The sequence below is a fragment of the Diaporthe batatas genome, assembly GCF_019321695.1.
Source record: "Diaporthe batatas strain CRI 302-4 chromosome Unknown Contig00003, whole genome shotgun sequence".
Classification (NCBI taxonomy): Eukaryota; Fungi; Ascomycota; class Sordariomycetes; order Diaporthales; family Diaporthaceae; genus Diaporthe; species Diaporthe batatas.
Genome location: NW_025408550.1, coordinates 2,473,719 through 2,501,697, shown reverse-complemented (window position 1 = coordinate 2,501,697; position 27,979 = coordinate 2,473,719). Strand labels below are relative to the sequence as shown.

Below are 27,979 nucleotides of genomic sequence, written 5' to 3'. Positions count from 1 at the left end.
GAGCCTGGGGTCCTGGGGTGTAGGGTGTCAGGGTGTCGAGCCTCTTGGCTACACTGCTTAGCGATCAAAGCTTGACGGGCAGGTGCACCCGGGCGGCACCGTACCCAGCAGCCCAGCTGATCAGTGCGGGCATTTATTAACAGTGCACTGGGATATAGCAGCCAAGTCCAGGGTGAGTGGGCCCATTTCTGCGGGAAGGCGGGCTCTGACTGGACCCTGATAGATAAGATAACGGTCCGTGAGGTGACGGTGCGGTGGTGGGGGCATGGCGCCGTTTACCCCGCGATGACAGGAAGCGTGGGGGACGAGAACAAAGAGCACGGCGAGACCTAACGAGTCTGTCTGGTGGGACAGTGGGCATGTAGCGGCTCAAGGGAGAGCCGTGAGGTATGGATTTATCAAATCATTGCTCGTAACGTTATGACGGATGCCCTGTCTGAAAAGTCATGGCCCCTTGGTGCAGGACGCCGTATGCTGGACCCATCTATGGAAGTATGGAACAGTCGACCTCTCCCACTCGTCTCTACTGGGTCTTGACCGGGGCGTCCTTCTCGACGGCCTTGATATGCTCGTGGCTCTCCAGCGTGCTGATGGAGTCTTCGGGGAAATCAACACTGTAGATGAGGCGTGGTGTCAGTGCGAAATGCTGGTTCGGGAACATGCAGCCCGGCAGTCTGGCATCCTGGCAGCCCGGGCGGTGTGTGAACGTACGAGAACCCCTTGATCAGGTTGTAAGAGTGGCCGATCTTGCCTCCCTGGTCCTCGGCATGCTTCTTTGCGCTATACATGTCCAATTAGTCTGATTATTGGGCCCAAGGTGGTATTGTAAGATGTGGTTGGTGGTTGATCTTACGCGTCGACCTGCTCAGGGGTCGCATCCTCCTTGCAAGTAACCTGCGGAACGCATTTGTCAGACACGGCTGGTGATGCCCAGGGTTCTTGAGTTCTTCAGACTTACAATGTAGGTAGGCATTTTGGTGGATGTTTCTGTGTGTTTGGGTGATGGGCTGGATCTAGGACGCAATGTTGATGTGTAGAGGGTGTTGGTATGGCTGTGGCTGATGTTGCTCAGGAGAGGATGTGGCTTATTCTTATAGAAAACCTGGACACAGAAAGGATTCTGGAGCAAACAAGCACCGGCAACAGCATGACCACGCGGCACCATGTGGGCATATACGTCATGCTATCTCCCTAGGTAGGTGGGCACCAAGGCGGGCACTGCTTCGCTGTCAGGCTGCTCGTGGGTGCAGCCATCGGATAGACGCGGCCAGACCCCACTATTTCGCCTCGAAGCTGCTGCAGCGTATCCTCTACTAAGTCGTGCCTGCCTACCAGCCTACCTGCCCTGGCCAAGTTTTGAGTGTCTCAGAGTGCTCGCTCTGTGCTGCTTTGCCATCCTTATCGAGATGACATTATCTACGCTACTCCCACCTTTGCTGCCACATGCTCAAGAAATTCGCAACGTCATTGCAGAGTCCATGTGGCTGATTTGTCTCCTACCCAGCTGGCCAGTTACCTCGGAGGATATGTTCCAGTAGCAAGCCCTAGAAACCAAGCCATCGCAGCCGTGTCTGGCCACTCAGCTAGGAAACACGGTGATCTGATCAGTCGAAATCTCCCACCGACATAATTTTACACCACATCGGCCTAGGTAGCAATGCCCGATCAAGAGTCCGTCCTCATGTGGTCTAAACCTCGCCGATGCAAAGCATCTTGTTGTCAAATACCTAGTTCAGAATCTGACAGGCTGACCAAAGACTCTCAGTGGGATTCGCACATTGACAATATCTCTTACATTAGCCCCGTCTATTAGTAGTAAGTGGAGAAAAAGCAAGAAACGGATATCCAAAGCTGAGAGCTTAGTCTACCTAAGTTCTCTTCAAAGGGCTCGGGAGAGAGGGGGGAAGGAAATTGAAGATTCTGGGGGCCAGAGGAGAAGTACAATATGCCATAATGGTAGTAGTCTTGTCAAAAAATTGCTGAGCCTGTGACTTGGTGCTCAAGTATGTAGAGAATAACCAAGCCCCTTGTGACGGTACGGGCTTACAAGTGTTGGATTCCGAATTGAGGTAACTTGGAATTGTGGTCTTTTAGCCGGGGCGTCTGTCGCGCAGCATCCGACGGGTCCGTCTCACCCACTACACTACATACACTTACACTGAAGGCATTTATACTACATTACATTTACACTAAGGCTAAAGCATTCACGTTCCCATTACACTATGGAGCCCAGTGCGTGTAGTGTAGTGTATGGCAACACTGTTTACCCTGGCTCATCTCCTCACGAGCGGCCATTCATTCCAACGACTGGTATTCCGGAAAGTTGCACGATGGTTGAATTCACATCCTTCGGGATCGAATGACAGAGACCCAGAATGTCCTCCAAGAGGCTGATCTCATGTGCGAGCGGGTTCAGACGACGCGGGGTACGCCTTGAACTCGGATGATATGCATGCATCCGAGTCCACTCCCGCGCTGCGTTGCCCGAGCAAACAGCGGAGACCCACTCAGCCCACCTGAAGCTCTGTCTATATAATCTTGGGATCTCCACGAGTCCAATTGTCAATATCTTACTGGACCTGCTGTGGTTGCGAAGTTTCAGCACATCTGAAATCCGTGCCTGAGAAACCAATTCCATCGTGAACATGCAGTCACCACCCGTCACCCCAAAGCGCAAGCGTCGTGGCTCCTCTGGCGATGCTGTTCAGCCCGCTTCCGCCTCGGAGTCGGCCCGGAAGAGGGCGAAAGCGAACCCCCAGACACCCTCCAAATCGGCCTTGGCCAAGGCCGAGGCCAGGAAGAAGAAGGAGTGGAAGGCGGGTTGGGACGAATACGTCCGGGCTTCCTTCTGGGAAAAGGATGGCAGCTACCGCCAGAAGGTCAACACCTTTGAGATCCATCGTTCTGACGGTTTGTCTCTTTGCCGCCCCCGGGAGACGTACACGCGACCCGGCTGACCTGCTCCCAGCAATGAAATTCTACCGACTGAAGGCTGCCGAGATGGACACCCTCCCCCACTGGGAGTTTGAGAACAAGAATTATCCCTCTCATCCAGGACGTTCCTACTCCCACGAGGGTGTTCTCATGCTCGCCAGCCGCAAGCACGCTATGCTGGCGGGCTTGCATGAGAGAGGGCTACGTGAGCACGAGCTTCTTAAACAGGGCAAGAAGCTGTTTGATGAGGAGTATGGATCACTTGCTCTGTACCTGGTCTGCCATATTCGAACATGCTGACATATCACAGGCAAGAACGTCTCCTCCAACGAACGCCCAACAAGAATAGGGAGCCACGCCTGTTCAAGATCTCCAAGAGGCGCCCCAGGCGTGAGCTAATGGGCTTTCCGGATGACACACCATCTGGCTCCTGGGAATCGCCCATCTGGGAAGACGGCGAGATCATCGGTCACTGGCTCAACTACCAGTTCGACCCTAATCTTGGCCCTGAAGACGACTGGATGTTTTCGACTGCCAGATTTCGTCCCTTGGGATCATCGGAGTGGGTCGAACCCCCATGAGGCTGCCGTCGATTGCATGAACGGGCAACACTCTGCCCATCCCTCATCTTTTCTCAGAATTACACAGGACACATCACTTTTGTTATTGCAGTAATAGAGCCACATTGCCTAAAATTTAATAGCTATCATCGAGCTGTTGTAGCTGAATTCCTTCTACCCAATTACCCGCATGATATGAACATGATATGCTATCCTACAGTACATCGTCCTACAGGCTATCTAGAAATGGGCATTCCGCAAGAGGTTGTGCAGTGATCACTGCCCAACTAGATAAGTTTTGTTACCTCTCAATGACAAATTTGTTCCAAAGCGGCTCGACTAGCAGCTTTTTCGAACAACTCTATTCAACACCTACCAAAACCTCTATCCCTCTGTCCTAAAGCACAGGTAGTATCACCTGAAGCCCATTGATGACACCCACGCTTGGAGATCTGACCGCCTGGATCCTGCCACCCAGAGCCTGGCCCCAGTCCAAATTATAAAGTCTGAAGTTGACCCAGGAGGTCTGTACACAGCTGAAACCTGGCACATCCGTGAACGCCTTTACTACCAGCCGATCAACATCTTCGAGCCCGTCCATCAGTGTGACAATGTCATCCGTCCAGTTCTTATTCGCCTTCGAGATGGCCGGGCGGAGCCCGACTGCAATTTCGGCCAGCTCGCAGGTCAGCATCTTACGGATGGGCATATTGACCGCGACATACTCTAGGAAGCAGCACTGTATTCTCTCTGTACTGTTATTTGCTCTGTATTTTTTTAAAAAAAGAATCACTGGGTCTTGAGTGTTTGCCACTGTAATGAAGGTGCCGCATATATTTTATATGTATGGAGATTAGGAACGAAACCACCTAAGTTATAGTTACCTTTATCCTCCATCGTGAGAGACTACCTGGCTGATTAGCTAAGCCGAGTGCAGGGACTTACTGCGGCCACCTCTCTTTAGTTATTGCAGTCCAATTCAGGTTTGTGAGGTGGCTGCAGTTGTCGCTGATGAAAGACAACGAGTGATGTTTTCCTGGCCACCTCATTTGCCTTTAATGGTTTGGCCTGGTGTGGGCTAGGACGTATAAGTCGGTTGCTGAAATCCACCCAGCAATACAATCCCTGCAATCAACCCCTGTAATCTTATCGATAGACGATAAGATAACAACCTCTCTCAAAATTTCTAGAGGACTGACTTGCCTTTCCATAGACTGCATCCCGGCCTGGTTTCTTTCTGCTGTTGTGAGGATTTTCAGTCCAAGGTTCTGCAACCATGGAGGCGCAAAGCAACAAGCCTCACCGGAAGGGGAAGGAGAAGAAGAAGCACACCGGAGGTATGTTCCTCTGCCAGAATTCTAACTTAAATCAAAGCTCTACCTCTTTTTCGTGCGCCATGCGCCGGACTCTTGATTGACAGAATTTGCCTCCAGATAACCCAAAGGCTTTTGCCGTACACAGACCCGGGAAACTTCAAGCACAAGCTGCACGATCGTCCGATATAAAAGAAAAGCGTCTCCATGTTCCTCTCGTCGACAGATTCCCCGATGAACCGCCACCTCGGCTCGTGGCCATCGTTGGCCCGCCCGGCGTGGGCAAGACGACGCTCCTCAAGAGTATGATCCGTCGATACTCAAAGGAGACGATATCGAATCCTCAGGGGCCTGTAACCGTTGTTACTTCCAAGAAGCAGCGCTTGACCTTCCTCGAATGTCCCAACGAGCTCGAGGCTATGGTCGACGTCGCCAAAGTAGCTGATATCATCTTGCTGATGATCGATGGTAACTTTGGCTTCGAAATGGAGACAATGGAGTTCCTGAACATCCTGGCTGCGACAGGTATGCCGGGTAATGTCTTTGGTATTCTCACGCATCTTGACCTGTTCAAAAAACCACATACTCTAAGGGATGCAAAGAAGAGGTTAAAGCATAGGTTATGGAGCGAGCTCTACCAAGGCGCACACTTGTTCTACCTTTCGGGAGTCATCAATGGGCGCTATCCCGATCGTGAGATACACAACCTGTCCCGATTTCTTTCCATCATGAAGAACCCGAGGCCATTGATTTGGAGGAACTCGCACCCCTACACGATCATCGACAGTTGGCGCGACATCACACACCCGACCAAGATCGAGGAGAACGAAAAGTGTGACCGGTCAATAGTACTCTCTGGCTATTTGCGTGGCACGAATTTCGCATCACAGGGGCAAAGAGTACATATACCTGGCCTGGGCGATTATACTCTTGCAGATGTGGAGGTTCTGCCCGATCCGTGTCCAACACCGGCCATGGAGCAGGCGCTTGCCAAAATCACTGGCAAGACCGGCAGGCGGCGCCTCGATGACAAGGACAAGAAGCTGTACGCTCCAATGTCGGACCGAAGTGGCCTGCAGGTGGATGGAGACGCCATTTACATTTACCGTGATAAGGGGTTCACATTCGATAAGGACGCCAAGGACGTCGAGCGAGGCGAGGGTGAGGAACTCATCATCAACCTCCAGTCCGAGAGGCGTCTCCTTGGTCAGACCGAGGACGGAGTTCAACTGTTCGCCGGCGGCGAGGAACTCAAATCGGCTGGCGATGACGATACTGGCCGCAAGACCCAAAGGCAGGGCAGAGTCGCTGACCAGGCCGAGGATGACGCTGAGGACGATATACAATACGACGACGACGATTCTGACCCAGAGGCGGACGCTTCCGACGTCGAGGCCGAATTCAATGAGAAAAAGCTTGGCAAGATGTTTCGAAAGGACGCCGAAAAGGACGGAGATGACGAAGTTGCTTTCGCGGATAGTGATTCGGATTTGGGCTCGATATCAGGTGAGGAGGGCACAGACGAGGAAGACCTGAGTGATGAGGAAGATGTCGACTCTGGCGACGAGGAGGCTGCCCTCAGGTGGAAGGAAAACATGGAGGAGCGCGCCAAGCAGCGCCATGGCAAGAAGGCCCCGTTCCAGGCGGCAAATTTGGCACGAATGCTGTACAATGACTCGCTAAGCATACCCGAAATTCTCAGGAGGTGGCGAGGTGACGAGGAAGAGGAGGAGGAGGAGGAAAACATTGAAGAGGATTCTGGAGACGAGACTTTCTTCAAAAAATCCAAGAATGAGAAGGAGGACCAGGCGGACGATCGGTCCATACCAATATTTGACGACGACAAATTGGCATCGTACTGGTCGAACGAGCAGAGCATTGAAGCTTTGAGGCAAAAGTTCACTACCGCTACGCTTTTGGACGACGAGGAAGATGAAGATGGGGACGGAGAAGATGACTTCGACGGTTTCGGCTCCGGAGATGAAGAAGGCGAGGGTGGTGATGACGACGATGACGAGGGTGACGGCGCTTTCGAAGATCTTGAGACAGGCGAGAAGCATGGCCCCGAGATGGATCTGGAAGCGGAGCGGGAGAAGAATGCTCGCCGGAAAGAGGAGCTCAAACTGCGATTTGAAGAAGAGGATCGCGAAGGCTTCAATAACGAAAAGGCCAACGCTCGTCGGGAGGGCGGAGGTGAGGACGAGTTCGGCGAGGACGACTGGTACGACGCCCAAAAGGCCATGATACAGAAACAGCTGGACATCAACAAGGCCGAGTTTGAGAATCTGGACGAGAGACAACGAGCGCTGGTGGAGGGCCACAAGGCAGGCAAATACGCCAAACTGGTCATTGAGGGTGTGCCAGCCGAGTTCGTCAAGCAATTCAACGCCAAGATGCCGATTATCGTGGGAGGTCTGTCCGCCACCGAAGACAGATTCGGATTCGTTCAGGTGCGGATAAAACGACACAGATGGCACAAGAAGATCTTGAAGACTGGCGACCCGCTCATCTTCTCACTGGGCTGGAGAAGATTCCAGTCGATGCCTATTTACAGCATCTCCGACTCCCGAGTACGGAACAGGATGCTCAAGTACACGCCGGAGCATATGCACTGCTTCGCCACCTTCTACGGGCCACTGATCGCGCCGAACACAGGCTTCGTCAGCTTCAACAACTTCGCCAGCTCCAACCCTGGCTTTAGGATAGCGGCAACGGGCACCGTGCTGAGCGTGGACGAGTCCACGGAGATCGTCAAGAAGCTCAAGCTGACGGGTACTCCCTACAAGATCTTCAAGAACACGGCCTTCATCAAGGACATGTTCAACAGCTCGCTCGAGATTGCCAAGTTCGAGGGCGCCTCCATCAAGACAGTCTCTGGCATCCGGGGTCAAATCAAGCGCGCCCTGTCCAAGCCAGAAGGCCACTTCCGTGCGACCTTTGAGGACAAGATCCTGCTCAGCGACATTGTGTTCCTGCGGGCGTGGTACCCCATCAAGCCGCACCGCTTCTACAACCCGGTGACCAACCTGGTCGGGTGGCAGCGGGCGCGGCTGACGGGCGAGATCCGCGCCGAGGAGGCCCTCCCGACGCCGCAGAACAAGGACAGCCAGTACCGCAAGATCGAGCGCGCCGAAAGGCACTTCAACCCGCTGCGCGTGCCGAGGAAGCTCGCGGCCGAGCTGCCCTACAAGAGCCAGATCGTGCAGACCAAGGCGCAGAAGAAGCCGACGTACATGCAGAAGCGGGCGGTCGTGCTCGGCGGCGAGGAGAAGAAGGCGCGCGACCTCATGCAGAAGCTGACGACGATCCGCAAGGACGTCGCGGAGAAGAGGAAGGCCAAGAAGGACGAGAACAGGGCCGGGTTCAAGAAGAAGATGGCCGAGATGGCGGAGAAGAAGGCCGCGAGGGAGAAGAGAGAGACCAAGGAGTTCTGGGGCAAGGAGGGCAAGAAGAGGAGGTCTGGGGAGGAGGGCGGTGGTGGCGGCAAGAGGAGGAAGTAGAGAGATACCTCCAAGAGTCTAATCCGAACTACGACATTTTTACACCACGGCTCCCCACGGAATATCGTGATGGCCGGCTACTTGGTCCACTTGCTGTATTTGCTATGTTGGCGATCTGCCGCGATCTACTAACAGCCCTGAAACCAGCTCTAAGCAAATATCCTCAGACCAAAGTCAGCAGGGTCATTGAACCGCAGGCCCCTGTCCAGCGCCGAGATGGCCGCGATCTCGTCCTCAGACAGGTCGAAGCCCGTCGAGTCCAGGTTCTGCGCCAGCCTCTCCTGGTTGTTGCTCTTGGGAATGACAATAATATCCCGCTGCGTCGCCCACCGCAGGAGGACCTGAGCGGGCGTCTTGCCGTGCTTCTTGGCAGCAGCCAGGACGGCCTCGTTCTCAAACAGCGGGCCGGCGCCCAGGGCGCGCTTGTTGCTAAGCTCGATGAAGCTCTGAGGGCCGAAGGAGCTGTATGCTGTCACGGCGATGCCGTTCTCCTGGCACATCGAGATCAGGCCCGGCTGCACGAGGTACGGGTGGTGCTCGACCTGGTTGACGGCGGGCTTGATCTTGGCGTAGCGCAGGACGTCGTACAGCAGCATGGCGTTGAAGTTGGCCACGCCGATGGACCGCAGGATGCCGTTGGGGTTGTCCTTGGAGATGACGAGCTCCTCGAGGGCCTGCCACGTCTCCTGGATGGGCACGGGGACCTGCTCCGTCACCTTGCTTTGGGCGGCATCCGCCCAGAAACAGGGCTGATGGATTGTCAGTAAGTCAAGCTGCCACAGTTCCTAAAAGTGTTGCCATTCTGGAACACTCCCAAACCCGTGAAGAGATGGGGGCCAGGATAGGGACAAGACTTGTTGGTGCTTACATATTTGAGCTCTGACATGGGGATGTGGCGCTGTGCGATTGGGAAGTGAATCAGGTACAGGTCAAGGTATCCAACCCCCCAGTTCTTGTTCTCGAAGTTGGCCATCTCGTGGACATGCTCGCGGGCGTGGTAGTTGTTCCAGAGCTTGGAAACAATGCTGAGGCGGCCTTGGTTAGTACAGGCGTCTGGGAAGTCTGCGTTTAAAGTACTCACAAGAGCTCCTCGCGCTTCACAATACCCTCCTCGAGAGCTCTGCGAACTCCCTGCCCGGCCTCGGCCGAGTTCTGGTAGTCATGGGCGCCGTCGATGTGGCGGTATCCGAGCTTGATGGCATTGTAGACCGAGTCGGCTGCGTTCTCCTTGGGGACTTTCCAGATACCATAGCCAATCAATGGCATGTTCTGGAATTGAGGGCGCAAGTCAGTCGCTGAGGCGCTCACGAGCTGATTGATGGTCACATGCGTTTGCAAAAGCTAGGAGCTACTTACATAGCCGGAGGACAGCTTGAGAGCTTTCGACATGGTTGCTGAGGACTTTGAGAACTGTCTGATGGTGTTTCGAAGCATTGAGGCTTTACAAGTACCGACCTCGGAAGGAGACTATGCGGTCGGAGGAGCAGGTGCTTTATAGACCAGGTATTTGAGAAGGAATCAGTCGACTCGTGGTCTTTTTTTTATTATCAAGCGCTTGCCGACACGCGCATGGTGGCATGCCAAGCATATCGCGGGTATATCTGTGCAACCTTCAGCCTAAGCTCATTGCGGGCGACGTGCTCCCCCTGGCCCTGCTCCACTGTCATGTATGTGCACACAGTACATATGTACAATGATCTCTGAGCCGGTTGACCGATCTGGTACCCCTCGAACACACCAGTGCAAAACGCGCACAGGAATGTGGTAGCCATGACGCGCTGAGTACCAAGAGCCGTAGCGGTGGGCAGACTAGGCTCGACTCGTCCCCGTCGGCATATTCTCCCCACTCCTTAAGCTCGTGTGTCAAATGCGGGGCAGCCGCGCCAACCACCTCGACGCCGAGCGATCACACTCGGCAGAGTGCAGTCCGAGTGCGCATGCCGGCAAGCTCGAGATTTGTTTCACCGCCTTCATGAAGGGACTGCCATTTTCATCTTCATAATGCCGATTTCTGAGCTCTTGCGCCACTGCCCATCGGCCTGTTGCCGGAAGCAGAGGAGCTTGCCGTCGTCCCCAACACACCCCAGGATCTGCCCGTCGTCGTCGAACCCGACCCTCCACATCGGAGTCCTGTGGTTCTCCAGCATGGAGAGCGACTGCATGGTGTGGTAGATGTGGCCAGCCTGGTTCTTCCTCCTGTCGCCGTCTGCCGTGGGATGGTGTACACCCTGGCTGATGCCCGAGGGGTGCTGCGCCTGGCCCCCACCTGATCCGTTGCCGGCGGCCCTGGACGAGGCCTCAGGGCGAGAGCCGCCCTTGACCAGGTCGCTCGAGGACCACGACCTACCGTCGTTGCTGTCGTGCGGAGTATCGACGCGTATGACCCTCACGTAGCCATCCATACAAGCCGACGCAATGATATCGTAGCCCCTGATGTTCCCCGGCGCCCATGCGACATCCCGGACCAGCCCGCGGTGCGCCGACACCACGGCGGCCTCGTAGAACTCCTTCTTGGTGGACGGGACGCCGTAGGAGTGGATGACGACGTCGCGGGTGCGGTAGATCTTGACCTTGTCCATGGCGGCGACAACCAGGCTCAGCGTGTCGGTGGGCATGCCGGCGCGCAGGGCGTTGTAGCAAGGGTCAATGTTGGGGTCGAAGCGCACGCGGAAGGAGGTCTCCTCGCCGCGGGCAGGCTTGTCACAGGTCGACAGCTCGTCCATCTGGGTCCAGTCGGACAGGTTCTCGGACATCTCGTTCTCGTGGACAGTCAGCCTGCCGTCGGCGGCCAGGAGGGCAAGATGAGTCTGGCGCGTCTCCTCGTTGTGCTTGATGGAGAATGAGCGGTATGGGGCGCGAGGAGAGCGATGCTCGAAGGCAGCTTTGGCGTTATCCTTGGAACGGCTGCCAAAGCGGCGGCCCGGGGCGGCGGAAGGGTCTTCTGCCCAGAGCTTGAAGCGGCCCTCTATGCCGAGTGATGCGACGACATTGGGATAGACGGTTGGCGGGAGCCATTGCAACTGTGGTGAGTTTCAGCAGCTGCGACGTGACCGGCCGGGCCGAGGCGAGCTCACCTCAAGTATCTCGCCGCCATGAGCTGTCCAGGTATCACATAACCTCCAGATGCTGTCCTTGTGGCGGTTGAAGACCCTGATCTTGCCATCAACGGAGCCTGTGGCGCAGCGGTCGCCGTAGGCGTTGAATGCCACTGCCTGGACCAGGTCGTGATGGCCGTGCTTCATGATGAGCTCAAACTGGGCCCGTTCCTCCGTTACGGGAGGCTCCCCCAAAGCTGGTGCCATACTTGTATATCCAAAGTCAGTGGTGGCTGAGATATTATTACATTTCGCAGAGGTGGGATCGGGCTGGTTGATTCATCGTTGAAGATCAACAGCCAGCCAACCCACAAGCGCTTGAGGGAGTGGGTGCTGTCAATGGTGGCCCGTGCGCGGCCCTCGAAGGCACTGCAAGTGACAGTTGTAAGCTTTATATGTAAGACACATACAGGCAGGACTGACTGTTTTATTCAAGCTAGTAGAAGTCTGGATTAAGGAAATTCAATGTGAACAAATAGAAACAGTTGAAAAGAGGGCATAGGACAATCAAGTTCCTGGACAGTGTGCAGCTTGGGAGGAGGACAGACTGTCGGCAGCCAGAACTTGGACCGGGGAGGGTGCTGAGGGACACACAAAGCCATCTCTATATTAGGCAGATGGTGGACTTGTTAGCCGTGAAATTGGAGATAGCCACATGGTATGCTATCCTATATGAGGTCACTCCACTGCAACTGTCCTTCTGTGAGATTCCCTGTAGTTAATTTCATTGTGCATGGGTCAAATATCTAACAGTGTACGGTTTCTTTTCTGGCAGTTGTGCTGGCTTGTATTTGTAGACAATCAGAACTTTGGAATGGCCAGGCTGTTGAGTGGCTACTGAGGTGAGACATTGTCTGATCCGGAATTGCCTTTTTTCTTGAACCAGAATAACCTCAGGAAACTTGCCACCATCACCTTGGCTCAAGTAAAAGGTATGTTTACGCGGGAAAGTTACAGATATGCATCCATGCACAGCATGAGCAAGGTTGCAACAACTCGCACAACACCAGACCCAACAGAAGCAGCCCCATGCTGTAGGTACCCCTCGCTTGTGAAAGATACTCTACCATGTAGACACCAGTCTGTGGACGCACGGCTGTTGATTGCGTTGCCTCGTGGCAAGTTCTGATGGGTCGTCTCTCACATGTCAGGTCCTCCTCGAGGACCCTGGCAGCCCTGGATGCGCCCAGGACCCACTGGGAGGTCGCTAAAGCACCCTTATTTATCTTGCTCCAATCGGCTGCCCCAATTGGCCCAACCGGCCCCAGCAGCTTCGGGGGTGGTGGGGTCCACGCCGGAAAGCTCCAGCAAGCTGCGTCACCTTGGCCCTTTGGAGACGTCGCCTTTTTGGTCCCCGTCGCAGCAACAAAACTCCACATCTCGTGGCCGACGATCCCGTCACCCGTCTCGAGAACACACTCACTCAATTTCCTCGCACTACTGGTCCTGACAACCCCATTCCATCCCCTCCCTGGGCTAGGGCCGGCCCTTGAACCTCAGCTCCTCACACTCCTCCGCCAGCCATGGCGACGACCCCCGACCTCACCCGGACCGAGACGGTCAGCCTCGCCGCCCTCTCTGCCGCATGTGGCACCATCCTGGCCAACACCTTCCGCGGCGAGGGCGAGCCCCTGATCGCCTCGCTCGCCCTGAGCGGCATGGCCTACGCCGCCGCATATGCCATGATCCGCTGGCTGGGCCCGACCTTCATCAAGGCCGGGCTCAAGGGCGTCGACATGTCCAAGACCAACAGGAGAGAGATCCCCGAGTGCGCCGGCGCAATCTGCGCCGTCGTCTACCTGCTCGCCATCATAGTCTTCGCCCCGTTCCCTTTCTACAAGGACATCGTGGCTGCTACCAGCGGCGGTGGCAACAGGGATGTCGTCCTACACGTCGAGCATGTTCATGAGGGTCGCTTCTTACACAAGTTCCCTCATAGCAAAGTGAGTAGACCACCACCGCCCCCTTCTTATTCTTCCCACAGACCCGATTGGGTGGGAACTGACCATGCGCTGTGTGTTAGCTCGCGTCCTTCCTCTCCGCGATACTCTCGCTTCAGGCCATAACCATCCTCGGCATTGGCGACGACCTCTTCGACATTCGCTGGCGGCACAAGTTCTTCATCCCGGCCTTCGCCTCGATCCCCCTCCTGATCGTCTACTTTGTCGACTTCGGCGTCACCTCCATCGTCCTCCCCATCCCGCTCCAGTCCCTGGTGGGCAAGGAGCTGATCGACCTCGGCGTCTTCTACTACATCTACATGGCAGCATGTGCCATCTTCTGCCCAAACTCGATCAACATCCTTGCCGGCATCAACGGGATCGAGGTCATGCAGTCCATCGTCATCGCGCTGCTGCTGGTCCTCAACGACGCCCTCTATCTCACCACCGCCTACCCCCACCCGGCCGTGGACAGCCATCTCTTCAGCTTATACTTCCTCCTGCCCTTCCTGGGCGTGAGCCTCGCCCTCTTCGCCCACAACAAGTACCCGGCCCGCGTCTTCGTCGGCGACACCTATTGCTACTTCGCAGGCATGGTCTTCGTGGTTGTCAGCGTCCTGGGCCACTTCAGCAAGACCCTGATGCTGCTCCTGATCCCCCAGGTCGCCAACTTCCTCTACTCGGCGCCCCAGCTCTTCCACATCATCCCCTGCCCGCGCCACCGCCTGCCCAGGTTCAACTCCCGCACCGGCCTGCTCGAGCCCTCCGTCACCCCCTGGACCCCCGAGAGGCAGCCCGCGGCCCCCGTCGCCGCCGTCATCCGCCTGCTGGGCCGCCTGCGCCTGCTCAAGGTCGTCACCGCCACCGACAAGGAGACGGGCCAGGAGCGCTTCGAGGAGACGAGCAACCTGACCATTCTGAACCTGTGGCTGGTCTGGCGCGGGCCCCTCCGCGAGGACCGCCTCGCCTGGGAGCTTACCGCCTTCCAGGTCGCGTGCGGGCTGTTCGGACTCTTTGTCCGCCACAAGCTCGCGCTGCTCGTCTTTAAGGAGGACAACTGGAGCTTGCTGTTGTGAGTAAATCCGGGCTTGGCACCAGAAGGATCGAGAGCGTTCCCAAGCCCTCGAAGCTATATATTGTCTATTTTCGCTTTCCGTTTGGAAAAACCCATTGTTCCTTTTCTTGTTTCTCTTGCTTCGCGTTTGGGCAGTTTATCTCCCACCATCAAAAGCTTAAGATGTATATAAGGGATTTTGGGCGTTTATGCATACATGATACCAGGTGGCGGCATATTGCGCAGACACGCAGATAGGCAAGGATATGCAACAAAAGTTTCGGACCGATTCTCGAGTTTCTCATATCATCCAGTGGCCTATTAAAACTCGCACAGCCTGCTTCGCCCCTCCTACCGAGACAGTTTCGCACAACGATCAGTGCTTGTATTTGGTAGATGCAGGCGACAGACATCACACGTACACCTGCCATGTAACTTACCTCGCATCAGTCAAGTCACGCCCGCTCAAGACGTTTCTCCAACATAGGCCACTGAGTAGGCTCTGGCACCGTACTCTTCCAACAATGTCACTCTCTGGCAGGCAGGAAAACCAGATTCTGGGATTCTGGATGTATAGAAAGCAGAAATTGCTTTTCGGGAGATCTCATTGTCTCACCATAAGTATAGAGTTACAACAGAGCTGGTCCAAGTCAGATCTGACAACGCCCCCGGGAGTTCTGATAGTTTCTCCCGAGAACTTTCAACTGGCTCCCTCCAGCCACGCCCGATTCGTCCAATTCGTCGTCGTCGTCCGGGCCAAAAAAAAATAGCAAGAAAATAAAACGTACAAAGGGTGCTAAAGATCGTAGAGACATCCGCAAACGCTTCTCCTGGGTTTTAATCCCAACCCAAAATAACGCCAGTGTACCTTGACCCAGAGAAGTACCCGACCCCCCGTCCCCAAAGCCGTTTTGGTCCTAATATCATCGTGATAGGTTGATACTCAGAGTGGAATCATTATAAAAGCCAGGTCAAGCCAGACGCCTTGGGCTATCGCAAAAAGAAAAGAAAACTTTGTATGGAGGCGTTGTCTCGCTGCCCACCGGATGTACTCAAGCAGCAAGTCTCAAGAAACAGTGTTCGCCTGGGCCGCTGATATGCTACCAGTCGCCTCCCCTGCCCCAGAGTCAGCTGTCGCCCGGTCCAAATCCATTGCCCCATTATCACCGTTACTCGTAGCTTTCAGCGGGTCCGTGGTCGATGAAGCGGTCTTTAGTGGGTGAGTGGTATCCGTTATCGACTTCGCTGACGCAGCCGCCTTGTTGGCTTTGTTCTTGTATTCACTCAGACTCATTTTCTTCTTAATTGGGCTGGGTGCGGCCGTGTTCCCATTTGTAACGGGTCCGAAAGGACTGGGCAGGTTGGCGTTCGACAAAGGCGACTGCGCGACGGACCCATTGGTTGATATTGGAGTGGTGACAGCAGTCACCGATGTTGCAGACGTGGGACTCGTAAATGCAGGAGGGGGCATTGACACGCGTAACTCTGGCGACTTGGCTTCTTTAGAATTGATAACAGGCACGTTACCATTGGTCAGAGGGGGGCTGGAGGTGACGACGTGGCCGGGCGCAAGAGGGGCGTCGGGCATCGGAGCGTCGACATCTGCGGCGGAAGTAGGCGAAGACAGGGGGCACTGTTTGGGCGCAGTCGAAGGCGATCCAAGAGAGCTCTTGGTCGTCGTTGGCGAGTCTAGGTCCATGGCGCTGGATGGGCGTTGTGGAAAGACGTCCCTACGTCTCTGAGCCATGAGCCGCATCGTGAGGGACATGATCCTCCTCTTCGGCCTTGGCTGTGCACAGTGGCCGTGCTCCGGTTCGGTCTGTACCGCGGCGTCGCTGTAGCTTCTGGGTGCCTCGGACGAGCCCTTGCGCGACCCCGATGTAGATGACGGTGGCGGCTTGACGGACCTGGCCGAATGGTGCGATGTCGCGCTGGTAGGCGATACTGGCTTGCTTCCCGAAGTACCCGCGTCGACGTAGCGGGGCTCTTCTCCGTTGGGTTTGTCAGGCACCTCGCTGATGCCAGTCCGGGCTTTTGGCTTCACTGTGCCCGAGTTGGTGGTGGGATGCGCGTTTGCATCAGTAGATGCCTTTTTCTTCTTCCGTGGTGGTTGATGCTGCTCCTGTGCCGACTTCTGAAAAAGATCCTCGGCCATTTGGACTTTTCTCTTATCTCGGTTGGTTGGCTCAGTGAGTATCCCAATGTGGTCAAACGAGCCGAGCCGCGCTGGGGTTCGATCTCGACTAGGCGGCTTACTGCGAGAGCCGGCAGCTACATTGACGTCGGTCTCTGTCATCTCGTCCAGATGGCCCTCGCTGGCGGCGCGGCTGTTGGTGGCCTGTCCAGTGCTTGTCGGTGAGATGGTGTGCGTCTTGGTTTTCGCGCGCTTTCTCTTTTGTGGGTTGGGGCGTAACTGAGACTTGTCGCGATAATTGCGGTGGAAGCGCTTAAAGGCACAGTCGTTGCCAAGGTCGCAGGCACAACCACCGTAGAGGGACAACATGCGGTTAATCCAATCTGAAAGAAAGTTGTAGTCGGTTGGGTCGATATTGGCGGCCGGCTCCTCGTCGCCAAGCCCAAGCAGCTTGACAAACCGCGTTTGGGTTTCAGGGGGGAACCTGAACTCCCATGGCAGCGTGATCTCTTCTTTGGCGGCTATAGGCCTTTCACTTACGAGCCAGAAATGGAACACCGCGCCATCAGACAAGTAGTACGTATCGATCGTAGCGTTGGGTTTGCAAGATAGACGAACATAGCGAGCAATTGATCCTTCTTTCCTTGTGTCGATGAAAAGCGGAACCAAAGGGGTGAAGAACACGAATGGTAGGGGTGCACTGAGGTCACTCCACTGGCTGCCAAAGCGGGCTGGGTAGTCCTTTTGTAGGCCGACGATTCCGTTGAGCTCCATCATGGGAACATCCTTGTCGATAGCAGAGGGTGTCGTGACGTACTGCCGGTGCACACCGTCCTTCAGCGGTTCGCTCTCCACCTTCATAGGGTGTTCGAGCGGAGGCTGTTTTGGTTGTGTGACCAGATCTTTGAAGTCGCGTGCCGTGTCTCTGCGGAAGGAATCGTGGCCTTCTTTCAGCCACTCCGAGATTTTCGTCTGTGTGTCCAAGGTCGCGTAAGTGTTCGTGTCTACGATCTGGACATCGGAGTCGTCGTAAAGGTGAATGAACTGCTCCGTGAAGAGGGGCAGTTCAAAGTCATTGGCCATGTTATTTGTGTCGGGGGGCGTGTTGGCGGGGCTTATAGGATGGCTGTGGGTGGCCCTCTGTACGCTGTGAGAAGGACTTCGCTTGGGCGCGTGAGAGCTGACGGACTGGCTAGACTTGTGCGAGGTTTTGGGTTTCTTCGCTGGCGGGTGGTCTGGTGGGCTGCCATGCTTGGAGGCGTCCGCACCGGCGGCGTGTCCATTCAGCTGGAGATCGATGGGCTTGATCTTCTTCTTCGGGGCTTTTGCGGGAGCTTTCTTTGGCCGTTTGTCGTGGGGATTGTCTTCGTCGGGCTGGAGGCCGAGACGTTTTCGTTGTCGCTCCATGGCCTGGTGTTTGTCGAGGATGCGAGGATTGCAGTCGGCACAACTGTGATCAAAGTCCTCCTGTTTGACCTTTTCGGCCTCGCCAAGGGGGTGGTAGTAGCAGTCAATGTGTTGCCATGTGTTGCACTTCTCGCAGAAGACTGTGGCTCCATCATCATGGGCAAAATTGCAGATGCACTTGATTATGCCCTCATCCTCTTGCGGCCTCGCCTTTTCAGGCTTGTCCGAAGCGACAGTCAACAACGGCGGGAGATTTTCTGTCATAATCTGTGAGCCTCGCGGGGGGAACGTGAGGATCAGAGTGGTTTGGATGGACTGTTTATCTCCGCGTTCTGGAGGGCATGACGGAGCGCGACTCAAGAAAGGAGCCTGGGGAATAAGACACTGTGGGCACGGCAGACGAGGATCACGGGGTTGACCATTCGAAGGGAGGACTCGAACAGCCGTAGTCGAGAAGTCGTCAGCGTCCGCGACTCAAATGGGATCGGTGGCCAACGCGACTGGGAGGACTGCCGGGGCGTTGCTGACAAGAGGCAGATCGAAGAAGGCCGAGGACCGAGGACGCTGGGTGCGAAGGGGTGTTGGTGTTGTCGCGAAGCGAACGAGACGGACGGGAGCCTGAGAGGATGAGTTGCGTGTCGTCGTTTGGGGTGGATTTGGCTGGCTTGGGATCGGGTTCGATTCGCTTCGATTTCGAGTGGGTTTGTTGTCTTGAGCGTTGGTCCAAGTGTTTGGTTGGGTGGGTGGGCAGTGGGATCACGAAGACAGAACCGAGGAGTCGACTCTAGGGCGAGGAGAGGATGCGCCTCGAGGGACAAGGAGATTCAAAGGAGGCGGGTAAGGGAGAGAAGACGAAACAGACCATGAATGCGGCAGATTCATGCGGACTCGAGGGACAAGAGAGGGCGATCTCGCGAGGGAAGGGTGTGAATGTCGAGGACGTGGAAGGAAGGCAGGTTGGGAGGAGGAAGAAAGAGAGTGAAGAGAGGGGGCGACAGCAGAGGAAGAAAGACAGGCCTGAGCGGCCGACCGAGAGTGTGAGAGTAAGAGAGGGTGAGAGTGAGGGAGCGACTGCGCGTGCAGCCGAGCGGGTGCAGCAGCAAGCAGCGGTGCGTGGGCGTGGGCGTGGGCGTTGGACTGCCGGACCCCAGACCAGCCAGACAGGTGGGCAGGGAGTGCAGGAGAGCAGAGGCCCCAAGACAGACAGAGGTGCGCACCCATTTCGTCGGTGGAGGCCAGTCGGTGCCAGTGCCAGTGGCCCAGTGCTATTGTTGGGCCGGGCGGCCAATAAGAGGCGGCTGGCCGGCTGCGGGTGCCACTGGACCTGCTAGCAACAGGTAGCGAGGGACCAGCGGGTGCCCTGGTGCGTGCTGCCGTGCTGCCGTGCTGGCCTGGCGAAGGGCTTGCCTTGCAGAGGGCAGCGCAGCGCAGACAGGACAAGCCCTGCGCGGCCTCGGGGGCAGAAATCGCAGGACCACCTCCCTCTCTCACTTACCTGGGTACTAAGCAAAAATGAGACCCCGTTCGCGGCGCCTGCGTACGGCTGGGCATGGTAGGGAGTAGTGAGGTGCTTGGTTGGGAGCTTGGCTGAAAGTGGTTTGGAACGGGTCGCGTATCCCACTAGCGCAGGCTGCCGGTACGGGTAATGGGTAGCTGTTAAGGGGAAACTTTGATGCAGGGTCAACGCATCCGTCACCAGCACGGCATCGTCGCAACGTGAAGTGAAAGCAAAGGACTTCTTCAACGGGAGAAACAGCAGGGAAAAGAGAAAGGGGGGCTGCCCAACTCAATGTCAACGCCGCAACTGACATGAGTTCTGTTCCGGAACAAGGACAACTCGCGATGTATGGCTGCCCTCCCGACGGGGTGTTGCGTAACATGTGGTGCAGTGAATGCAAAGTGAGCATCGGTGCCAGTGCCCAGGCTTGTGTGTTGTATGTGCGCGAGCACGACGACAAACCCAAGGCAATACGTGTGATGGAGTTGTGTGGTGGGGGGTCTTCGCAGGGCAAGGGGAAAGGACGGCAGGATGAAGCTTTCACGGGCTAGGTATATAACGGTGAGGTATGATGAAGCGAGGGTGTTGGAATGATGATGCGATGAAGAGATTGATGACAAGGCCCCGGGGTGGGCTGATGGTGTGGGCAAGGGAAATGAAAAGAATGAAGGAGCGACTGATGGATGAAGAAGTGATAGAAGGGCGCTGCCGAATGAAGCCGTCAAAGCCCGGCCGGTGAGGGACCTTTGGGGATCTCCTCCAGGCCAGGCCAGGGCCAGTGGCAGTGGCAGTGGCAGTGGCAGCAGTCGGTGCGACAACAGACTGACTGGGCACAAACGATGAGTGTGAGGGGAGGGCCGTGAATGGTACTGTACCAACCTGGAAGGAAGGGTTGAGTGGGAGGCGGGAGGCGGGAGGCGGGTGTGGGAATGGCTGGGGTGGGGGAGGGAGAAGGAGAGAGAAACGGGCATGGAGCGGCATCAGAGTTGTTGCAGGTTGGAATTCCTGGGTGGGCAAAGGCGGGCTGCCGGGATGAGGTCAGTTGTCGTGTGCCACCCAGGGGGGGCCCGGGCAGCCCAGGCTGCCAGGCCAGGCCTCGCTTCCCTGTTGCTCGTCGTCCCACTGGGCCACTGCCCAACACCGACTGCATCACCGAGGGACGACGCAGAGTGCGTAGGACCGAGTCACGAGGCTCACACCACTCTGACACTGTTCAGGTCAAGGACTGTGCCCTTGCCTGCCTCTGGACCCGGCTTTCGAGCGCCAGTTGCGTCAGTGTAACGCACGGCACAGTACGGAGTACGGAGTGTAGACCTACCTAGTACGACCATGGCACAGCATTTCCAAGGCTCCAACATCAAACAAACGGTTGACTGTCTTTGTTGAACGAGAACCAAAACGGTACTGAGTTACGTCGCGATACGGCAGCCTTTTGACAAGCTGCAGACCCTTGAACGCTGCTCGCCATGCCAGCCATGCCCGAGCCGTGCACTGCAATGCGATGGACTTGGCGACTTGGCCGGACGAGCAGACGAGGGAGCCCTGGCTCGGCCAGCCAGTCTAAGGTTTTGGGCTCTGCACGGCCCTCCAATGGCGAGAGGCCGCTTGGTCTGACCCTGCTGCCGACCCTGCCCTCGACAGTCGCGCGATGCTGGCAATGCCTGGTGTGGGCGTGCCATGGCAAATCCGGCCGATTTCCCTCGCATGAGACCAAATTGCATTTCGCCAGTCCGCCCACTGCCAGTGGGCCTCAGGGCCTGTGTGCTATGTATAGCACCACCTCGCATACCGTGCGTCGCACAGTCTTTGAGCTCCCCATCCTGCCAGGCTGCCGGGACCAGACACGCACGCCACACCGTGATGATTGTTTTGTCAAATACGGTGCGTCCTTGCGTCCTTTCCTTGCGTCCTGGCACCCTGTCACCCTGGCACCTGGCACCCTGGCATTCCTGCTTAGCTCCCCTCACCTCAACTCCAAAGCTGCAGGCACCCAGGGCAGCCAGCCAGCCCAGCCAGCCCAGACCCCTCGCCAGGTCGCCAGCTTGCCTGCTTGCCAGATGCCCAGTGCCCACACGTGCCCACCCGGCGTTGGAGGCTGGTTTGACCGAACAAGGTCTGCCCAGCTCACCCCTCCCGAGCTCTCCTCCGAACGGAAACCCAAATCACCACCACAGCTCCCCACCACCCCGTACGATGGGACTTCTCCAGCGGCTTAAGCTCCGCCGCTCTAGCAAATGGGAGAAACAGACCCTCCTGGACCACATGCTCTCCTCCCCATTACACTTTCTGGTTACCTGCATCTACCATCTCCTCCTCCTCCTGCGTGGCAAGCCCTTCCGCCCCCCCAGCGAAAAGCCACCCATCAGGGTTGTCTGTCTATCTGACACCCATGATCAGATCGTCCGCGACGTCCCGGACGGCGATCTCTTGATCCACGCCGGAGACCTGACCAACTCCGGCTCCGCCAAAGACATCCAGAAGCAGGTCGACTGGCTGGCCTCTCTGCCCCACCGTCACAAGATTGTCATTGCGGGAAACCATGACAGCTGGTGCGATGTCAGGGCAAGACTGGTCCAGGACAAGCGCGAGGGGAATAGGGTCGACTTCAGAGGCCTGCATTACCTACAGGACAGCTCCGTCACCCTCCACTTCCAAGCCGGCAGGAAGTTGAACGTGTATGGTGCTGCCGACATCCCCTCGTGTGGACGCAGCAGCTTTGCCTTCCAATACCCCGCCGACAGGAGCCCGTGGAGAGGTAGGATTCCCACCGACACACAAGTCTTGGTCACCCACACTCCGCCACGCTCTCATCAGGACTTGGGCCTAGGCTGCCCAGGACTGCTCGAGGAGTTGTGGAGGGTCAAGCCAAGGCTGCATGTCTATGGACACGTTCACTGTGGCCGTGGACAGGAAAGCCTCTACTTTGACGAGTGTCAGAGCGCCTACGAGAGGCTCATGTCAGGCCCTCCGCGCGGCGCGCTTTTTGACATGATCCCCAACAGCAGCTGGTTCGATGCTCTCAAGGTCATTTATTACGGTGTCAACGCCGTTGCCTTCAAGTACCTCATGCTCGGACCTGGCTCCAACAACGCGAGCCTCATGGTCAACGCTAGCTGTATGCAAGGAAAGTCGGGCAAATTATGTAAGAGCCCGGCGCAGGTCGTTGAGCTATGATACGAATCTCAGCCCGGCCAGAATATTATCATCACTAAATGGAACAAGCGGGAGCAAGTGAGTCCAGCAAAATATCATCAGATAGACAAGCCGGTGGAGGAATATCCGACTTCATCAGAACAGTAAACCAATGAGAACCGTACCGAACAACACGCCAGCACTCGTCCTACCGCTTCTCTCCGCACCCGCCTGCACGGGCTTGAACCCGCCCGGTCCTGTCGGCACAATACCTTGCGTGGGTGCAGGCACTGTCGCATTGCCGACCTTGGCACCGGGTTGCGGACCTGGTGCCTGTCCACCACCACCCGGGGCGCCTGGGGCGGCAGGAGCCTGAGGAGCCTGAGGAGCACCAGGAACCACTGGGACAATAGGAGCAACTGGAGGAACTGGAGGAACTGGGCCGACAGGCCCCACGGGCCCGACAGGCGGGGCACCGGGCATTGGAGGCTTGGGCACAGGCAGTTGGCCAGGACCTCCTCCTGGTGTTGGAGGACCAACGTCACCTGGTTTTGGACCAGGCTTCTGCCAACCAGGCTTCTGCCAGCCAAGATCGCCTCCATTCGCCCATCCAGATGCGACCCCACACGGTACAGTCAGCGTCACAGAAGACTCCCCCTTCTTGCCGCATTTGTTGCAGGTCTGAGTTACTGCGGTCATGGGGACACTCGGTTTGGCGCACCGAGCGCAGTCCTTGAGCGTGGTGCAGTACTCCTGCGTGACCAGCAAAGCTGGGTTCGTAGGGCAGACCGCTGTATACGTGATCGTGGTGGTGATGGTCTGCGTCAGGCCGGGGACGCCGCCCAGACCCGGTGCTGGCGGCGGGATCACAGCGGGTGGGCCCGCGAGGTTGACATAGACAGTAAGAAGGAAACTGTTTGGTGCGTCACGTTTCCCAACCGCGAGAGGATTGTTGCCACCGCAGAACTGGCCCGGGTTTCCAGGGCACGGTATGTTGCAGAGGCTGCGGTCTGGAATCGCAGACGTGCTGGCATCGAGGGCGTCAGCACAATAGCATGTTCTATCGTGCACTCCCGCATATACTCTGCTCCGGCACAGTGCCACGCAGACCTCCGGTGTCATGGAGCCATCGTCACCGGACAAGGTGAACGTGCTGAACCGGGTGGTCGACGCGAAGCAGCCCAGCAGGGCGAAACTGCCGATGGTAGCTGGGTCTCTCTCGGGGACCAAGCTATCTGTCGGCAAGGGCGAGGATGACACAGGAGTGGTCGGGAAGACGCCGCCAGATGGGCTGTTGGGAGGCAAGGTGTTTCCAGAGGGGGCAACGGAGAGACCTGGTCCTGAAGGCACCAGAGTAGGTGCTGAGCCGCCTTCGGAACCACCGCTTGATCCCGGCGGCGGCACCAGAGTATCTACCGGACCAGAGCCAGAGCTGGCACCGGAAGCGGGCGGTGTCGCGATCGTTGTGGGCACCACTGCAGAAGTTGGCAGACCTGGGCCGCCGCTCGTCGCTGGGAGACCGGGCGTGGAGGATGGCAAAACGAAGCCTTGGCTATACACGTCGATGTAGTTCACCTCCCAGTACGAGTTCTGGAATGCTGAAGGAGTGTTGCCAACCCAAATCTCGCAGGACGACGAGTAGTAGTAGCACGAGCTGCTTCCCCACTGGTTGCCAGCCGCGTATGAGCCGCAGAAATCCTGGTTCGGTCAAGGTCAGCGGATGCCACAGCCTAAATACCATCGTCGCCTTGCAAGAGAAAATGAGCGAGCGAGGGAGCGAGAAAGAAAAGCCACGGGCTTCGACTCACGACGTTCAGCACAATGCTCATGTTGTAGAAGCTCATGCCTATGTCACATGAGTCTGGGTCGCCGCTGTCGCCAAACAGCGCCTGCGGCGCGCCCCATGTACTCGGGTCGGGCTTCTTGTTCACGATGTCCTGGGGGATCTTGTTCCGGGGCCAGTGCCAGATCTTGATGGACTGGCTGGTCCATTCCGTGGCGTATACTGCAACGGCTCAAGGTCAGACATCAGAGCACTGAGGGATCGGATTGGGGAAGGACCAGCTTGGCCGTGTGGCCTCCGGATACTACTTACCACCGCCTCCGACGGCATTGAAATTGTCACCGTACGAGGAGGAGTCCGTTGTCGGCGGAATATAGTTACAGCCCTCGACGAGCCCGATATCCTCCTGTGGTGTCCTTCAATTCAGCCTCCGCTCTCCTACAACGGTCACCAGGAACAGAACGGACGGCCCTGGAGCCACTACTTACGTCGTATGTGCAGTTTTTGAACTGCTGTGTCCCGGTATAGAGCCCTGAACTGGGTAGTGTGCAGACCTCGCCGCTGCAACGACGACCGCGTCGTCAGCAATTGTTCGCTCGTCAGAATGTCGGGGGAGCTAAGTAGGGAAAGGAGGGATAAACATGGGAGGCTGCTCACGTGTGGGCGGATATCAGGTTGCGGTATACCTGGTTGGCACCCTCTATTATATCAATTTCTCCCCCTGAGGGCCAGTCCGGGCCGTACATCCAGACTGCAAAAGGTCAGGCGTCACATGTCAACTACCAGCCGGCAATATACACGCCTCTCGGGTCTCTGTGGGTGGGTGGGGAGGGCGACTTACACGCTGGCCACGTCCCGCACTGTGAACCCGGCATATGGGCAAAGTCGCCGATGACAATGCTCCCCTGGTTCACCACCTGCTTGCTCTCGATCCGGATGCTGGGACGGCCGCCCAGGGAGCCGTCCGGGTCGTACCTGTTGGTGCTGTCGGGGCTGAGCTTGACGGCGCTCGTGTTTGGGTTGATGGAGACGTAGCCATAGGCCAGGGCGCTGGGGAGGTTCTGGTAGCTGACGTTTGGGTCATGGTTGTTTTAGCGACTTGCAGTCTTCACAAAACGGAGGCGCGAATGTATGACCCTCTCGGGCTGGGACACTTACGCCACGAAGCCGTCGTTCGGGTCCGGGATGGACACGAAATTGAAGCCATCTATTAGACCCTGTCCAGCATAGGACACTGCAAGGCTGTACGCCATTGTAGGTGTCGAACTCGTGGCACACAAGCGGCCACAATGTGGGAAAAAGAAACGAGCGTCAAGAAGGGACTCAAAGAGTGACTAGAGTGAGAACTACATGCCCTACTGGAGCAACCGGAGCGAGAGGTGGAAACAGCAGAGGTATAGAGGGTAAACGGTGGGTTTAAGGAAGCGTGCTTTTAAATATGTGTTGTTCGTCGTGAACAGTAGATTGTATAAAATACAAGCCCGGTACCAGAGAATGTGGAATGCGCAGAAGCCGAGACATCACGCATTCCTCGCGCCAGGAACACGCGCGGGCACAGCCGATCGCGGGAGAGGCACGCGCCCGTTGTTATTTTAAACCGTCTTTCTTTTCTTGGGAATCTCAATCTCGAAGAGACAACAAATACCTAGAATGGGGCCAATGCCCGCCCGTCCTCTGGGGTAGTGCCGCCACTGCCACCGAGCCTGGGCCGCCCGTTGAGTTCCATTCCTCAGCCTCGCGACCGGGCGGGCGGGTTCGTGGTTTTCCAACGGGCGTGGCGCCTGGCCCACGGTTGATGCTGAGTGGCACCGTTATTGTGATCTGTTTCGGGCCCACCCAGTAAGTGCTGGCAGAGCCGTGCCGGTGTGGCGATTGGCCGAGATCATGTTGAAGTCCTTACCACAACATTCGACGTGAATGTATCGACTATCCTTTATGGGCTGGATTTGCGGGTCTGAGCGGGTAATTTGATATCGTGATTGCGTATGAGGGCCGGTTCCCTTGAAAATTATAAGAACAAAACGCCAGACGCTATGCGAACAAGTTGACAAGAAGGGCATTTCGAGAAAAAAAAGACCGTCCACCCGGCCTACCCCCTCCCCACACACCGGATTAGACCATGATCCGCCTCAGCCCTTCGGTCCCCCCGAGCACCCTCCTCCCAGTAACGGCACATCTCGACTCGCCGCTCTCCCACTTGCCCTTCTTGTCGGCCATGAAGGCCTCCTGCCTCGGGTGAACACCGCTGACCCACCTGTGCACGCAGGTATAGCAGTACACCACGCCCGTCTGGCACGCCGTGGGCGTCGTGATATCGTCCCTGCAGATCGGACACAGCTCCGAGTTCCTGGGTGGTCGGACGGTGTAGATGGGCAGCAGCGAGGGTTTTGCGATAGGCGCGTGCTCCGCCAGGGTGTTCTCGTCCTCCTCGCCCTCCTCATCACCCGCCTCAGCGCCCTCCTTTGCGGGCGCGGGCTTGCCGGCCGGGGTGGTGTGCGCGGCCCCGGACACGGTGGGCGGGGGCAGGTCCAGGCTCTCGGCGGCCCTGCGCGACAGCTGCTTGGCAAAGTCGGAGGCGTACCACCACTCGAGGAACTTGAGGGCGAAGATGCTGGTGGGCAGGAGGACGGACAGGCTCGAGAGGAGCTTGGAGCCCATGTTGCGCGGGGAGAAGAAGGAGGAGGGCCCCGGGGCCGCGCCCTTGCCGGCGGCCTTGTCGTTGAGGGCCTCGATGGCGGCGTAGTCGGCGCCGGTCATCCTGCGCATCCTGGTGCCGATCAGCCACAGGAAGGGGTTGTGGTACTTTGAGTTGTCGAAGAGGTAGGCCAGGTTGAAGGCCAGCAGCGAGAAGTAGTAGGCGGCATTGAGGCTCGGGTAGACGTTCCTCAGGAACCACCGGTAGTAGTGGAGCAGCTTGTCCGTCCAGGTGGCGTTGGGCGGCAGGGTGGTGTAGGCGGTGCCGAGCAGGGCGCGCGGGGCGTTGACCTCGTAGGCGTCGTCCAGCTTCCTCTTGAGGTAGGGCAGGCCGACGATGACGGCGAGGTTCCTCCAGACGTCGGCGGTGGCGAGGCGCAGGGTGTCCCTGACGACGGCCGGGGCGCGGGCGGAGGCGCGGGGGATCTCGGCGGCCAGGGCCTTCTCGCGCTTGAGCCCGTAGAAGTGCTCGGTGAAGGAGCCGCCGCGGGTGGTCAGGTAGTGGCGCTCGACCACGAGCATCAGCAGGGCGTAGAGCTCGTCGAACGAGTTGAGCACCGGCAGCAGGTAGCGCGGGGAGCGCTGGGTGGCGTGGACGAGGAGGTAGCGCAGCGTGGGCGGCAGCAGGTCTGCGAGTTGCTGCTCCGAGAGAAGCTCAAACAGCGACGGCTTCTGGTCGTCAAAGGTCATGCCCCGCAGGGCAGTTATGAACTCCATCTTGCTGATGAGAGGGAGGGAGGGAGTGTGTGTGTGTGCTATCTATTACCAGCCATGGGAGGCGGCTTGTTTGGAAAAGAACGAGGGTTGAAGGTTGAAGTGAAGGCTTGGGATGGACGACGGGTGTGATGTGTGCCGCTGTCGAGGGCGAACCTCGGGGGGGGGGGGGTTGTCTCTGCGAATCCCTGACCGATGCGGCCGATGCCGAGGTACTTTGC

The 27,979-nt window shown here is 57.2% G+C and overlaps 10 protein-coding genes across 10 annotated transcripts; 4 read left to right on the top strand and 6 right to left on the bottom strand.

The window, feature by feature from the left end:
* Positions 1-523: 523 nt before the first annotated feature.
* On the bottom strand, positions 524-1,165 carry KVR01_003895 (uncharacterized protein; the record flags this gene model as incomplete). Its single annotated transcript, XM_044782854.1, has 4 exons — positions 524-614; positions 712-780; positions 854-894; positions 959-1,165. 4 exons carry the CDS (start codon positions 1,163-1,165, stop codon positions 524-526), a joined length of 408 nt encoding a protein of 135 aa, XP_044648910.1.
* A 1,427-nt stretch (positions 1,166-2,592) lies between these two features.
* KVR01_002858 (uncharacterized protein) lies at positions 2,593-3,648 on the top strand. Its single transcript, XM_044781401.1, has 3 exons — positions 2,593-2,910; positions 2,969-3,185; positions 3,245-3,648. The coding sequence occupies exons 1-3, from the start codon at positions 2,646-2,648 to the stop codon at positions 3,513-3,515; spliced, it is 753 nt and encodes a 250-aa protein (XP_044647873.1). The 5' UTR covers positions 2,593-2,645; the 3' UTR covers positions 3,516-3,648.
* Positions 3,649-4,723: 1,075 nt separating this feature from the next.
* KVR01_002653 (GTPase BMS1) lies at positions 4,724-8,351 on the top strand. The gene is made up of 2 exons (XM_044783365.1): positions 4,724-4,831; positions 4,928-8,351. Exons 1-2 carry the CDS (start codon positions 4,771-4,773, stop codon positions 8,305-8,307), a joined length of 3,441 nt encoding a protein of 1,146 aa, XP_044647668.1. The 5' UTR covers positions 4,724-4,770; the 3' UTR covers positions 8,308-8,351.
* A 105-nt stretch (positions 8,352-8,456) lies between these two features.
* Positions 8,457-9,741, bottom strand: KVR01_002773 (uncharacterized protein; the record flags this gene model as incomplete). Its single annotated transcript, XM_044793084.1, has 4 exons — positions 8,457-9,056; positions 9,176-9,332; positions 9,389-9,576; positions 9,664-9,741. The coding sequence occupies 4 exons, from the start codon at positions 9,739-9,741 to the stop codon at positions 8,457-8,459; spliced, it is 1,023 nt and encodes a 340-aa protein (XP_044647788.1).
* A 536-nt stretch (positions 9,742-10,277) lies between these two features.
* Positions 10,278-11,609, bottom strand: KVR01_003485 (uncharacterized protein; the record flags this gene model as incomplete). Its single annotated transcript, XM_044790034.1, has 2 exons — positions 10,278-11,327; positions 11,382-11,609. 2 exons carry the CDS (start codon positions 11,607-11,609, stop codon positions 10,278-10,280), a joined length of 1,278 nt encoding a protein of 425 aa, XP_044648500.1.
* A 1,172-nt stretch (positions 11,610-12,781) lies between these two features.
* On the top strand, positions 12,782-14,740 carry KVR01_002080 (UDP-N-acetylglucosamine--dolichyl-phosphate N-acetylglucosaminephosphotransferase). Its single transcript, XM_044794455.1, has 2 exons — positions 12,782-13,345; positions 13,426-14,740. The coding sequence occupies exons 1-2, from the start codon at positions 12,926-12,928 to the stop codon at positions 14,416-14,418; spliced, it is 1,413 nt and encodes a 470-aa protein (XP_044647095.1). The 5' UTR covers positions 12,782-12,925; the 3' UTR covers positions 14,419-14,740.
* A 211-nt stretch (positions 14,741-14,951) lies between these two features.
* KVR01_002809 (uncharacterized protein) lies at positions 14,952-20,863 on the bottom strand. The gene is made up of 2 exons (XM_044782914.1): positions 20,754-20,863; positions 14,952-20,688 (listed from the first exon to the last, which is right to left on the bottom strand). The coding sequence occupies exon 2, from the start codon at positions 18,199-18,201 to the stop codon at positions 15,463-15,465; it is 2,739 nt and encodes a 912-aa protein (XP_044647824.1). The 5' UTR covers positions 18,202-20,688; positions 20,754-20,863; the 3' UTR covers positions 14,952-15,462.
* Positions 20,864-21,628: 765 nt separating this feature from the next.
* Positions 21,629-22,609, top strand: KVR01_002855 (uncharacterized protein; the record flags this gene model as incomplete). Its single annotated transcript, XM_044791432.1, has 1 exon — positions 21,629-22,609. One exon carries the CDS (start codon positions 21,629-21,631, stop codon positions 22,607-22,609), a length of 981 nt encoding a protein of 326 aa, XP_044647870.1.
* Positions 22,610-22,723: 114 nt separating this feature from the next.
* Positions 22,724-25,603, bottom strand: KVR01_002312 (uncharacterized protein; the record flags this gene model as incomplete). The annotated part of the gene is made up of 7 exons (XM_044783828.1): positions 22,724-24,265; positions 24,376-24,572; positions 24,663-24,756; positions 24,839-24,911; positions 25,008-25,101; positions 25,192-25,418; positions 25,509-25,603. The coding sequence occupies 7 exons, from the start codon at positions 25,601-25,603 to the stop codon at positions 22,724-22,726; spliced, it is 2,322 nt and encodes a 773-aa protein (XP_044647327.1).
* Positions 25,604-25,887: 284 nt separating this feature from the next.
* On the bottom strand, positions 25,888-27,877 carry KVR01_002460 (ubiquitin-protein ligase peroxin 12). The gene has a single exon (XM_044790943.1). It carries the CDS (start codon positions 27,759-27,761, stop codon positions 26,463-26,465), a length of 1,299 nt encoding a protein of 432 aa, XP_044647475.1. The 5' UTR covers positions 27,762-27,877; the 3' UTR covers positions 25,888-26,462.
* Positions 27,878-27,979: the final 102 nt, after the last annotated feature.